General features: G+C 31.1%; 4 protein-coding genes across 4 annotated transcripts; 2 read left to right on the top strand and 2 right to left on the bottom strand.

The window, feature by feature from the left end:
- Positions 1-1,008: 1,008 nt before the first annotated feature.
- LOC140437929 (uncharacterized) lies at positions 1,009-1,746 on the bottom strand. The gene has a single exon (XM_072527715.1). The coding sequence runs from the start codon at positions 1,744-1,746 to the stop codon at positions 1,009-1,011; it is 738 nt and encodes a 245-aa protein (XP_072383816.1).
- A 2,220-nt stretch (positions 1,747-3,966) lies between these two features.
- Positions 3,967-5,495, top strand: LOC140435448 (ankyrin repeat domain-containing protein 40-like). The gene is made up of 3 exons (XM_072524180.1): positions 3,967-4,369; positions 4,586-4,878; positions 5,142-5,495. The coding sequence occupies exons 1-3, from the start codon at positions 4,203-4,205 to the stop codon at positions 5,390-5,392; spliced, it is 711 nt and encodes a 236-aa protein (XP_072380281.1). The 5' UTR covers positions 3,967-4,202; the 3' UTR covers positions 5,393-5,495.
- A 1,197-nt stretch (positions 5,496-6,692) lies between these two features.
- Positions 6,693-8,492, bottom strand: LOC140436340 (ribosomal L1 domain-containing protein 1). Its single transcript, XM_072525066.1, has 2 exons — positions 7,523-8,492; positions 6,693-7,250 (listed from the first exon to the last, which is right to left on the bottom strand). The coding sequence occupies exons 1-2, from the start codon at positions 8,394-8,396 to the stop codon at positions 6,748-6,750; spliced, it is 1,377 nt and encodes a 458-aa protein (XP_072381167.1). The 5' UTR covers positions 8,397-8,492; the 3' UTR covers positions 6,693-6,747.
- A 314-nt stretch (positions 8,493-8,806) lies between these two features.
- On the top strand, positions 8,807-10,414 carry Tsen54 (tRNA splicing endonuclease subunit 54). Its single transcript, XM_072525067.1, has 5 exons — positions 8,807-8,985; positions 9,042-9,203; positions 9,276-9,423; positions 9,583-10,043; positions 10,112-10,414. Exons 1-5 carry the CDS (start codon positions 8,960-8,962, stop codon positions 10,230-10,232), a joined length of 918 nt encoding a protein of 305 aa, XP_072381168.1. The 5' UTR covers positions 8,807-8,959; the 3' UTR covers positions 10,233-10,414.
- Positions 10,415-11,834: the final 1,420 nt, after the last annotated feature.

An 11,834-nucleotide genomic window follows, 5' to 3' on the forward strand; every position in this document is an offset into this window, starting at 1 on the left:
GAATATTAAACATTCTCAGTGATTTAGGAAAGACAAAACATCCTATGCGCTTACTGTAGCTCCTAAAAGTCGGGCTTGGTAACTTTTTTAAAATTTGATCACGTGCGACTTCACCCATGTCTTTTTTTCTGGCCACTTAAAGGTTTTGTCATCTCTTTTTTGGGTAAATTTGATTTTAAAATCCTCGTTCTTTCTTCCCGTTATCTATCCTACGTAACGATGGACTAAGGTTCTTTCGGAGATAAAGCTTACAATTACCCAATCTTGCACACTTAATTAAAACTCGTCACCTTCTGCTTCTGATTCACATTCAGTATCTGTCTCTACTTGCATTTCATCATTAGGATCATATTCAGACTCTGACGAAGGTAGCATAATGTCACAATGCCCCCCAAACTTGAAGATTCCCTCAAATCCTTAAGTTTTGTTCAGTTATTTTTTAAGTGCTCTTACTTTGGCCTTTTGCTCATTTTCTAATTTTTTTCTTTTTTAGCTCTAACTTTAGCTTCAAGCGCAAGTTTTTCTGATGTAGCTGTGAGAATTTTCGTAGTTGCTCGCTTTCTACCCTTTTTTAAGTCCTGGGCCCGACTTTAGGATGAGTCTGATCATTTCTGGGCTACTAAAAGTGGCAGAAGTGAAAGGCTGGTTATTGTGCTCCATTGATGTTTGTTGTAGCTGATCATTTTGTGAAGTATCTCCATTTACAGGATGTGATCTAAATATTTGAGGTGTGGTAAAAGTACCAGTAGAAGTAGAAGGCTGGTTTTTGTCCTTTATTAGTGTTCGTCGTAGTTGTTGATTATGTGAAATCGATCCAGTTGAGAAAGATGGTCTAATTATTTCAGGGGTGGTGAAAGTGCCAGTAGAAGTGGAGGGTTCGTTATTGTTATCTATTACTGGTGTTGCAACATCAAACTGAGATAAAGTGAAATTATTTTTCGGATCTTCGCCATCAGTAACATACGCCGACATAAAACCTTCATTGGTAAAAATATTGGAATTAAAAGGTCATATACCCGTAACTCTGAATCCGCTTTCAATATTATGTGGAGTAAATGCTAACGGGAAAGCGTAAGCTAAGCATCCTTCAACTTCGTATATTGTAATTGTCCTTCCTGGGTGGGTCAACATCCAATCATCACAGGCAGTATTATAGAAACTCTTGAGAGGGCGAAATACACTCTTGTCTAACGCCTGGAGCTTATGCGACGTGTGTGGTGGTATGTTAAGAAGAATTATTCCGTGTTCTTTGGCATACGTTATGGCTTCGAGAGTAACGTGGCTATTATGATTGTCCATTATGATTAAACATTTATTGTCGGTAGTCACCTTTACATGTTTTTGAAAATGTTCCAAAAATTTGACAAAATTAGAAGCAGTCATCCATCCACTTTCATAAACTACGCCGGTGGTCCCTGGTGGGCTATTATCAATGATGCGATCTTGCCAAAGTTTTCGAGGGAAAACCATAAAAGGCGGTATATGGTTTCCAATTGAATTGATTACACAACAAACAGTTATTGTTGCTTCACGTTGCCCTGACGTAATTTTACCAACGTGCTTTTCACCTTCATGGACAGTGGAAAGTCCAGTTTCGTCCACGCTCCAAATTACTTCTGGTCCAATTCCATGGTTTTCAAGAACTGTCTTTAAATTTCCAAAAAATTTTGATACATTATTTCTGTTGAAACTAGTTGCTCTAGAAAGACTAGTTGCTTCCGGAGAGCGTAGTGATAAGGTCTTCATGCTCTTCAGAAATCCGTATAACTAGTCGTAACTGGCTTGCTTCTGTATATTCCACGAAGCAGGTATTTTTTTACTATTTCTTACGGCAAACTCGTACGCATATTCTTTTGCTTGTTTTCTTGTAAGGCGATGGTGTAATTTGTTGGCAACATCTAAATAATTTTTAAACATATTTTACTCTGCATTTGTAAATATTTTAGCCTTCTTGTAATCAGGAGAGAAGGATATTTCAACATTTTTGGATCGTTGTCTGCAAACGTATCGTTTTAATGTCAGAATATTTATTTGAAAACGATTGGCATTTCCTTGAGAGACGTATCGTTATTAATAACGTCTAAACAGCTTCTTTTAACCTCTGGCTGTAGACTGTTGTTCTTTTCTTGGATCCTTCCCTCCTTTTGTATTCACGTGGCATATCTATAAAATAAAAAACATTCATCTATAAGAAGTTTCTGGGAGACTTGATCCCGAGATCATATCTTCCAGAAGGAATCAAGTCTTCCATAAGAGGCCATTTTAACATTTTAGTCTATAAAAATATGACAACAAACTAAAACTCACTGCAAACTATGCAAAATGGTAAAACGTAAACTAAATGATTATGGTGTTAAATAAAAATTATACGAAACACTCACCTAAACAAATAGTAAAGAAAATCAACTTGAAATAATTCTGAAAACATTTCTAGGTAGGGACAAAATAATTGTAATGAACACTTGCTCTTCGTTGTGTATTCTAACGAAAACTAAATTATACATGGGATTTAGTTGAGTGTATCGTGACATGGGATTTGATGGGATCTACTGCCATACTAACAGCTACGCTATGTTGCCGGTTTTATAATTCTAGGCTGTTTATTTACTGAAATTTTAAAGAGTGATCAAGTCTCCCATAATATGATCAAGTCTCCCTCTTCTCCTCTATATACAGGATGAGGTTTTAGTACGACATCGGGCGATAATTCCATTGTGGTACAAGATATCCAAAAAAAAACTAGAAAAAATGTAGCCAATGATGTTCTCCAAACACTGGAAAATATGTGGAATTCTACAGGATGATTAATAACTAAGCGAACATACAATTTTTTAAATGGAACACCCTCTTGTTATTATAATATTGGGCTTTGCATTACTCTACAGATTTCATTTTTACCAAGTTATGACCATTTTTATTTCGAAATCCCTATGAAAGCAACACCATGTATATAAGTACAGAAGTAATGCATAAACAATTATTTATTTTATATAATAAAGTAAACAATATATGGTAGTTTTTAAATTAAGTTTAATTGAAATCACTGACTAAAGTTTGTATACAGAGTGAACTACAAAACAAAATTACGATTTTCTCAATTTTTTTAAATAATTTCTCTTTCATTTTTATATAGCATTCCCTATACGTAAACTCATTTTTTAAAACATTTTAAATTTTCTTTAAATTTTGGGAATATTTCAATTTTTGTAAGTAGAATATTGAGTGATAATATAACAAAATTATTTTTATTCAATAAATAACTAACAAAAAAATATAAACCATAATAATATGATGAATGTAACAATTAATATGATATTAAAGAAATAAGTCTAAAGTAAATATTCAAAATGTCCACCTTCAACGTCTATACAAGTTTGTAACCGATATATTCAAATGACCGAGCCACATTTCTTAACATTTGTAAGTCAATTTTATTAAAAGCTTCTCTTATTCTATTTTTCATATCATCTTGCGTTGTTGGAGATTTCTGGTATACAAGGTCTTCTATATAGCCCCACATGAAAAAATCAATTTTGGAGAATTCCGGTGTTCGCGGTGGCCAAACAATTTTTCCTCGTCTGCCTATCCACCTCTCAAGAAAGTTATGGCGATTGGGATGTGCTAACCAGCAAACAAAATATGCTGTGTAAAGCCACGGATGATCATATAAGTAATTAAAAAATAACGCCGAAATATTTGCAGTAAACGTAAAGCCTTTCTTTAATCTTCTTTATTCCTTAATAACCTGGATTTAAAAAAAGTCAAAATAAATCAAAGTCAAAACAAAAGCTTATTTCCCTGAGCTAACCAGATTTGAATTTCTTCAGTACACATACCGCCACCTGTTGATCATCGCATTAACTAAATGACTTGTTATTCAGTAATATTATATTCTTTATCTATGATTCAGATTTAATAAAAATGACACCAATGAATTGGCGTATTTTATAGGATTATAGGTCAGATACACAATGATACAATAAATAAAAGGGGTTTTTTTAATTCTGTAAAACCAATGAATTTTTTATTCATTTTCATTGATAAATCTTGATTGATTACATATTTGATTGATATAAAACCGATGTATAAAACAATGACATAACCTTAACGTTTTTCTGTTCTCTTTTTCTATTATTAATGTAGATATGTATATATTGTATGTATGTTTATGTATAAAAGAGAAATCAAAGAAAAACTAGTAAATGTACATGACAATTTTTAAAGTGGGTTTATCAGGCGATTCGATAAAGATGGCAAATATACTAGAAGAAAAACTAAGGGAAGCTGTTAGTATTGGAGATGTAGAATCAGTTAACCTACTGTTATCTCAAAAAATCAACGTAAATTCTCAAAACAATATGAACGGATGGTAATATTTTTAACTAACTACAAGACATGACTGTATTTTAATGTGTTCAATAGGTAACTTTGCATAACTTATCAAGTCTGTATATAAGCTGACAATGCACTTTTCAAAAAAATTACATTTTCACTGTCTGTGTTTTGAAATGGTACATCGTTTTTCGGTCTTTGATTATTTCTCATGGAATTTCGTCTCAAAAGCCTAAAAAAAAATATTTTTTAGGACAGCCCTTCATTGGGCTTACAAGAGAGGAAACAATCATCTGATAAAACTTCTTATTGATCACGGTGCAAATGGAGATGTAAGAAACTCCAAAGGACAAACTCCTCAAGAAGTAAGTCCTTACTATGTTGACTTAAATTCCAAAGATAAATCATCTGATGATGGACTGAATTATGTACCAAATTATTTGAAGAATCCTCCGTTAAGTGTTGATCTTGGAACAGGTCATAAAAAACAAAAAACTACAGACTGTAGGAATGCACCAGTTCCAACATCTTCATCAGAGGAAGAAGGTAGTTTTTGTTTAATTTTTATTTGTACTGTAAATATAATCATTTATTCGGCTGAAATATTCACTTCATTGTGGGAATAACTTTTAAATGTTTATGTCTTAGTACCTATCCAAAGTATTTATGAATATCTCACATTGTGTATTTTTCTTTGCTACAAAACTCCTACAAGTTCAATTGGGTTTAGTTTGTAGCAGTATGGGGTATGTCAAAGTGCTAAATTATTCTATTTAATACCAAATAAAGTTTCAATATGATTAATTTAGTTTTAGTGTTACCAGTTAAGATATTTTCATCTTCAGACCCAGATTTTATAGAAATTGAAATCATTAAATCAAACCTGACCTATGCAAATTTGCTGAGAGTATGCTGCCAAGAACTGGGAATTCTTGAAAGTCAAGTAGAGAGAGTAAGAAAACTTCCAAATATCAGATTAAGGAATGACAATGACGTTAAAAGGCTACGATCACATCACTTATTGGAAGTTGTGCTTACGTCACCTTTACATCGAGAGTAAATCTTTTATGCAATTCATATTTAATTATTGTTATATTTTGATCTGACTGTTGTTATCCATTCATTGTATTTTGAAATTTTTGAATATATGTTTATATTTTTAATTTGTTTTTCTTTGCATCCTTTGATATCAATAATGATGTGAATTCACTTCTTGTGTAAAGCTATAAATTAGGAGATTTATCATCTGTTACACCCAGCAATGAAGTCCTCATTCAGATATATACATAGAGAACCATCTGGAACACTGGAACAGTTGAAATGCTACAGAAATCTCAAAATATTAGTAAAATTATCTTGAAAGGTAAGTGCAAGAAGAATACAACAAACTGGCATATTTATGTTTCATGGACTTAAAGAAGGCATTTGATAGGGTCAAATTAAAGAATTTTATAGACTTTTTTATGCAAGAGAGATATCCCAATTGAAGCTGGCAATGATATAAGACTATAAGATTATCTGAGCCCTCTATTGAACCTAAGAGTTTCAATATCTGGGAATTACACTATCTAGCTCTGAAAAGCTTGAAACGTAAATGCAAGATGAAGTGAAAGCCAGAATTTACATAATTATCAGACCAATAATGACATATGCCGCAGAAAGAGTACCTGGCACAGAGAACAAAAGTGCTAAAAATAGCAGAGATTAAAACCCTTAGCATTGATACTAACGCTGTGAGACAGAACTATAGATATGCAGAGGTGCAAAGTGGAGAACATTAAGTACTGGATAAGAAAGAGAAGAATGGAATTGAACGATCATATCATCAGGATGACAACAAATAGTGTAGTAAAGACAGTTCACCAATAGGAAGACCACAAAAGGATGGAACTACAACTTATTGAGGCACATTGAAAAACAGACAGTCATATCTAGATAAAAATATCTTGAATGTTTGTGTATAATAAAATAAAGTCACTGATACGACAGAAAGGTGGATATATACTGGGAAAAACTTACCTCCAAAATTAAGATGTTATTTCTAAAAGCACTGAAATATCATCTGTTTTCATCATTAGTACTGGCATAATTATATAAGAAAAACATGGCAAGGTTGAATGAAATTAAAAACAAATATCATAGTTAGTGGCTGTCATGCCACTAATAAGCACAAAAAACAATATTGTTCCAGAAAACATATTCAACCAACTTTATTATACCAAGAAACCACAGACCTTCAGAGGTTCTTACAGTTATCATAGTCCAATAATGTAGTGCACTCAATTTGCCAATGAATTAGGTAACAAAAGTTAACAAATCTTGATTTAAAAGAAACTTAAACTTAAAAGAAAAACAACAACAACCATAAACTATTTATTATATTCTTACAAATTATTTATGTCATAATAAAAAAAATTACGCTTTCTTCCTCTTTACCTTATTTTTATTTTTACTATGAACTTTCACATTTAAGTTTTTCTTGTCAAGATTTTCAGGTTCAGCACTTTTCTGTTTTTTCTTTTTAATCAAAGGTTCAACAGATACATCCTCTGAATCTAATATTTCTTCTTTCCAGTCACTCGGTAGGTTTTTCTTAGCTTTTTTCCTGCTTTTTAATTTCTTCCTTGATTCGTCTTGTTCATTATCCTTTTGCACATGTTTGCTATTCTTGATATCATCTAGAATATCTTTTAAGGTTATTTTATCATCACCTTCTGCATCATCATCTTCTTCTATATCATTATCTTCTTCTTTATCATCATCTTCTTCTTCATCCTTCACATTTACAACAATAATTTGTCCACTTGGTTTAACAAGAACCTGAGCATTAGGAAGTGTTGTTAATTCATCTTGAACTGCCTTAGGTACATATTTGTTAGTAGTCTTTACTCTGACATCTTGAAGATCCTTTGGATTCTCTGTAACACAAAAATTACAAATCAAAAAATGCATTGTTATAGTTGCCAATTCTACTTAACACAACATGACTATATACAGTAATGCAAATAAAATACTGTAGTCATAATGTTCAGCATAAATTTAAAATTGTTCAAAACATATACACAATTAATTTAAACACAGATGCATGATGTAAACAAACTTATCAAAGGGTAAACTTCATTTACCCTATACAATTTCTAGAATAATGTATGAAGCTGTAACATTCATACACTTTTAAATAAATACTCACTTGCAGATACATATACAGGAATAGATGTACTTCTTGGTGTACATACATGTAATCCCTTAATATTTTCAAATCCTCCAGGAAATTCCCTCTGTAAATATTCCATTGAAGATATAAAGTTATCTATAATTTCTGCTACACTCATCTTACTGTGCCCAAACTGAAGATTATAAGTATCACCCTTTAAATGGAGATGAAGAAATGATTTTGATAAGTTTCTATCAATATGTTCTTTTAATTTCGTAGCTTTAAGATTAATCGATGTTGGAACTTTCCTCTTTTTGTAAAAGATTTTGCCGCATTTATGTACAACTTTGCCACTAACTTTTCCACACACTAAAAATGCATCGTATAAATCTGCAAGTCTGATTTTTTGCTCAAAAGTTTCGTGTTCAGTGTTCAGCTCATGTACAGTCATTATTTTCTTAATGTTGGTGACATTCTTCTCTGCTAGAAGTTTTTCATAGTGATCAACATGTTTGTCATGCTCTTTGTTACCTATACCTTTAATTTCAGACACAATAAGGCAAACATCATCTTCGGGACTTAATAGAGAATGTTTTAAGGGAACTCTTAATATTTTTGGATATCCTCTAGGAATTCTGTGACAGTTTAGCTTTAAGTTTATTGCAAACTTATCTTCGTTAAACAATTGGTTCTTAATCTTAGGATTATTTAAATGTAACTTAATAGCACCGGATACGGCATTCTCCACATCCTGAACATTTATATTAAACTTTTCTTCCAAAAGGAATTTTTGTAACTTCTTTAATTTTTCATCTCTTGGTTTCTTGCTTATTTTATTGTCACTTTTTACCTTAGTAACTTTTTTAATCTGATTAGACGCGTGTGACGAGGGTTTCTTTACTTTTACCATGTTTATAAAAACAAGGAATTGCACCAACAATTAACTATAAAAGAAGCATGTAAAATATTAGGTTATGGTTTCATAATCGTTGTATGAACGAAAGAAGAAGAAGAAGAATCTCAAATGACACCTTAATTACTTCACAGGATCGTAAATAATGTATATTGTTTTTAAGTTGCATAGGCGGAGATATTTATAATTTATTACAGGTTCTGAAATAATAGTTAAAAAGATAAAATAATTTGCTGGTTTTTTAATTAAATTTTATTTAAATCGTTCATCAAATAGGTTAAAAATTTTTAATTACACAAAATATATGAATTTTAATATTAGGATTAATATAAATTTATTTTATTTTAAGGTTTTTCCCGTTACCTATCACATTTTTTTCATCCTGTCAATATTCTGTGAAAGTAGAAGTAGAGGTTATCATAACATAACCCTACTTATGGCTTAAATTTACACAATATTTTCTAATTTTTAATTTTGTCTAGCTAGCACATATTACCATCACTAATGCATTAAATATTATTAAAATAAAAAAAATAAGTTAATATTAAATAGATATTACAATGTACGATCTTACTATAGAAGAAGAGTAAGCTGCAAATAAATACTTTATTTATAAACGATTGATAACTATATGATTTTCAGGGCTAAAGTTATAGTAAATGATCACAAACATCCTTTAACTAAAATAAATTTTCTTGGTCCCAAGCAGTTCTTTAAGGATACCTCCGCGGAAAGGCAGGAACTAGTAACAAAAAACTTGCAAGTTTTAGAATTTGCATTAAAACACAAAAAAGTAGACAAAAGGTAACTAAAAAAGGTATCACCAACTCATAATTAACCATATAAGAAATTTGTTATTTCTGTGTACTGTTTTAGATGTGCTAGAGCCAAAGCTGAATGGGTTGCATCTCTTAAGCTAGCCAAAGTAGAGAAAGTTGTAAAAGGACTTTTAGAGACCTTTGGTTACCAAGATAAAAGTGGAATTTATGTGTATCCTGAAGAAATGTTATACTTAGTTGAAATGGTATGATATGAAAACAAAGTCTAGTACAGCTAGTTATTATTCAGAAGACCTTTTTTAAATTAACTCCTAAAATGTTTTTCTCTGGTCCATACACTAGTTTAAAATTCTTTACATTTTTGATAATATGTTGTATATTAAAATCAATGACTTGATTTGTAGAATAAAATGGAAGTTTTTGTGAACAATGTCCCACTGACTGTTCAAGAATGCTTTGATATAGTTCTAAATGTACCAAATATGACCCTAACCAAATACCAGGCTTATAAAAAACTTGTCCTACAAGGTAACAGGGTAATAAGATATACTGAAATTGTAAGGAAAAGAAATAACGGAAAAATGCCAAAAGAAAATTCAAATATCTGTGACGCAGATACCAGGAAAAGAAAATTAGAAGATGAAAATGATCAGGTACAAGAGAAAAGAATTAGGTCAGAAGAGTCGGATGATTCTGAAACTGACGAAAGAGCAGTTGAATATATTAGAAGAATATTCGAGAATTTGAGAAATAGTTGTCCAAAGCAGTATAGTTCCAAAGAGGCTTTAGAAACCAGTCCAGATTATTGTGTATTTATAAAAAATAACAGCAGTCGAGTTGAATGGGATTTTAACTTGTATATATGGTAAGTTCTACATTTTTTGTTGTTTGAGTAGAATTTAGACAATAAATACCAACCTTTTTGCTTTTTAGTGAATCAGATGCCATAAACTGTACAAATAAAAACTCAACTAAACCAGAATTATATGCCATTTGCAGTGGTGACAATATAGCATTTTATAGAATGGGCCAAGTTTATTTACCACATCTTTGAAGAAAAAATAAGTGTGAGATGAAGAGTGTACCTACTTACTCAAAAATAAAAAAGGGACATTTCCGGGACTAATATTTCAAATGAATATACACAATGAAAACTTCAATTTATTATAATAGTAAATTATTCAGTTTACTGTATCTGTATATGTGTTCTAACCAATTAATATTATTGATAGTGTTTTTTGCTCTTTTTCTATCCCCTTTTTTCATTCAAGGCATTAAAATGAGACTATTTAAGAACAATTTACTGGGTCCATTCTTTTTTATTTTGACATAAGAATGCCCTAACGCAGAGGCTCTGTGAAAATATCAAGAGGGCCTGTGCAGGTGTTTCTCACGAGTCTGTGAATTTATATTTTGATAATCTCCAGGATACCTTGAAAGATATCCAACCTAATTCCATAATTAATTACGACGAAACCTGTCTCAACGAGGGTAAGAAGAACCTGAATCCAAATTTTAATGCAAATCTCATAACAATGAAAATCACACTCCAAAATGGTCATTTACTGGAGTAAATGTAATAATGCAAAACATAAGCTTGTGTGTTAGAATTATGATTAGATGACAAGATGATTAACTAAAGAGTTCTATTTTAGTTCCCACAAATCACACTGGAGATGTCTTTAAGATGATTAGTTCAGTACACAATGTTTGTAATGTAACAAGTTGCAATAAAACAAGAATTACAAAATGTTTGTTTATTTCAATACCTTTTATTCAATATAAACATAAAAAACAACATATTGCTTAAACTACAACAACACTATGAGCAAGAGATTCATTTTTAAGTACTTTTTTTCAAAATCAACATGTTCATAGATGTGTAAAATGAATGTTTACATGAAAATGTTAAATGTGTAAATTTTTTTGAACATATCGACATTGACAGTGAAATAACGAATTTTTGGCTTAATAAACAGACAGATTTTACTATTAGCTTTCCAAATACAAGACTGATATTTGGCGGGACTTTCAAATCTGTCATCAATTAAAATGATCTTAGTTTCTTGCTTTTATCAACAAATAAATATATAACAAAGGTATAACCGTCTTAATACATGCACTAAGTGAATTTTTATTTGGAGATATTTTATATTTTTAAAATGGTGTAATCATAGAATTTTTCACACAAAAATCAATTCACGTCATTCAAGATTTATAACGTCAGAACCCCACAGCGTTGTCAAAACATCAGAACAGTTAATAATTGAGCAAGTTTCAAAATGGCCACTATTTAAGAATAAACTAGCCAATTGGATTTTTAAAATGAAGAAAATAATCACGTTTTCAAAACGTTTTCTTCACTTTTCAACAATGTAAAAAACGAGATATGTTTAATTCATAATAAAAGATCACATAAAAATGTATAATTAGCCACCAGCTCTCTACAGCGACTATTCAGTTGTTTTGGCATTTTTCAAAGACAATCACAATACACAACAATAATTAGTTTTTAAAGCTATTAAGCTATATTTAATATGTATATATAGTCTAACCCGCCACATCCGGACAGTCCGCGGAACAAATTTTTCGAAGATATGAACGGCTCCGCGCCTATGTAGTTCTCTATGAAAGGGTGTATTTCTAGCGTAGTATA

The sequence above is a fragment of the Diabrotica undecimpunctata genome, chromosome 3 (assembly GCF_040954645.1).
Source record: "Diabrotica undecimpunctata isolate CICGRU chromosome 3, icDiaUnde3, whole genome shotgun sequence".
Lineage (NCBI taxonomy): Eukaryota > Metazoa > Arthropoda > Insecta > Coleoptera > Chrysomelidae > Diabrotica > Diabrotica undecimpunctata.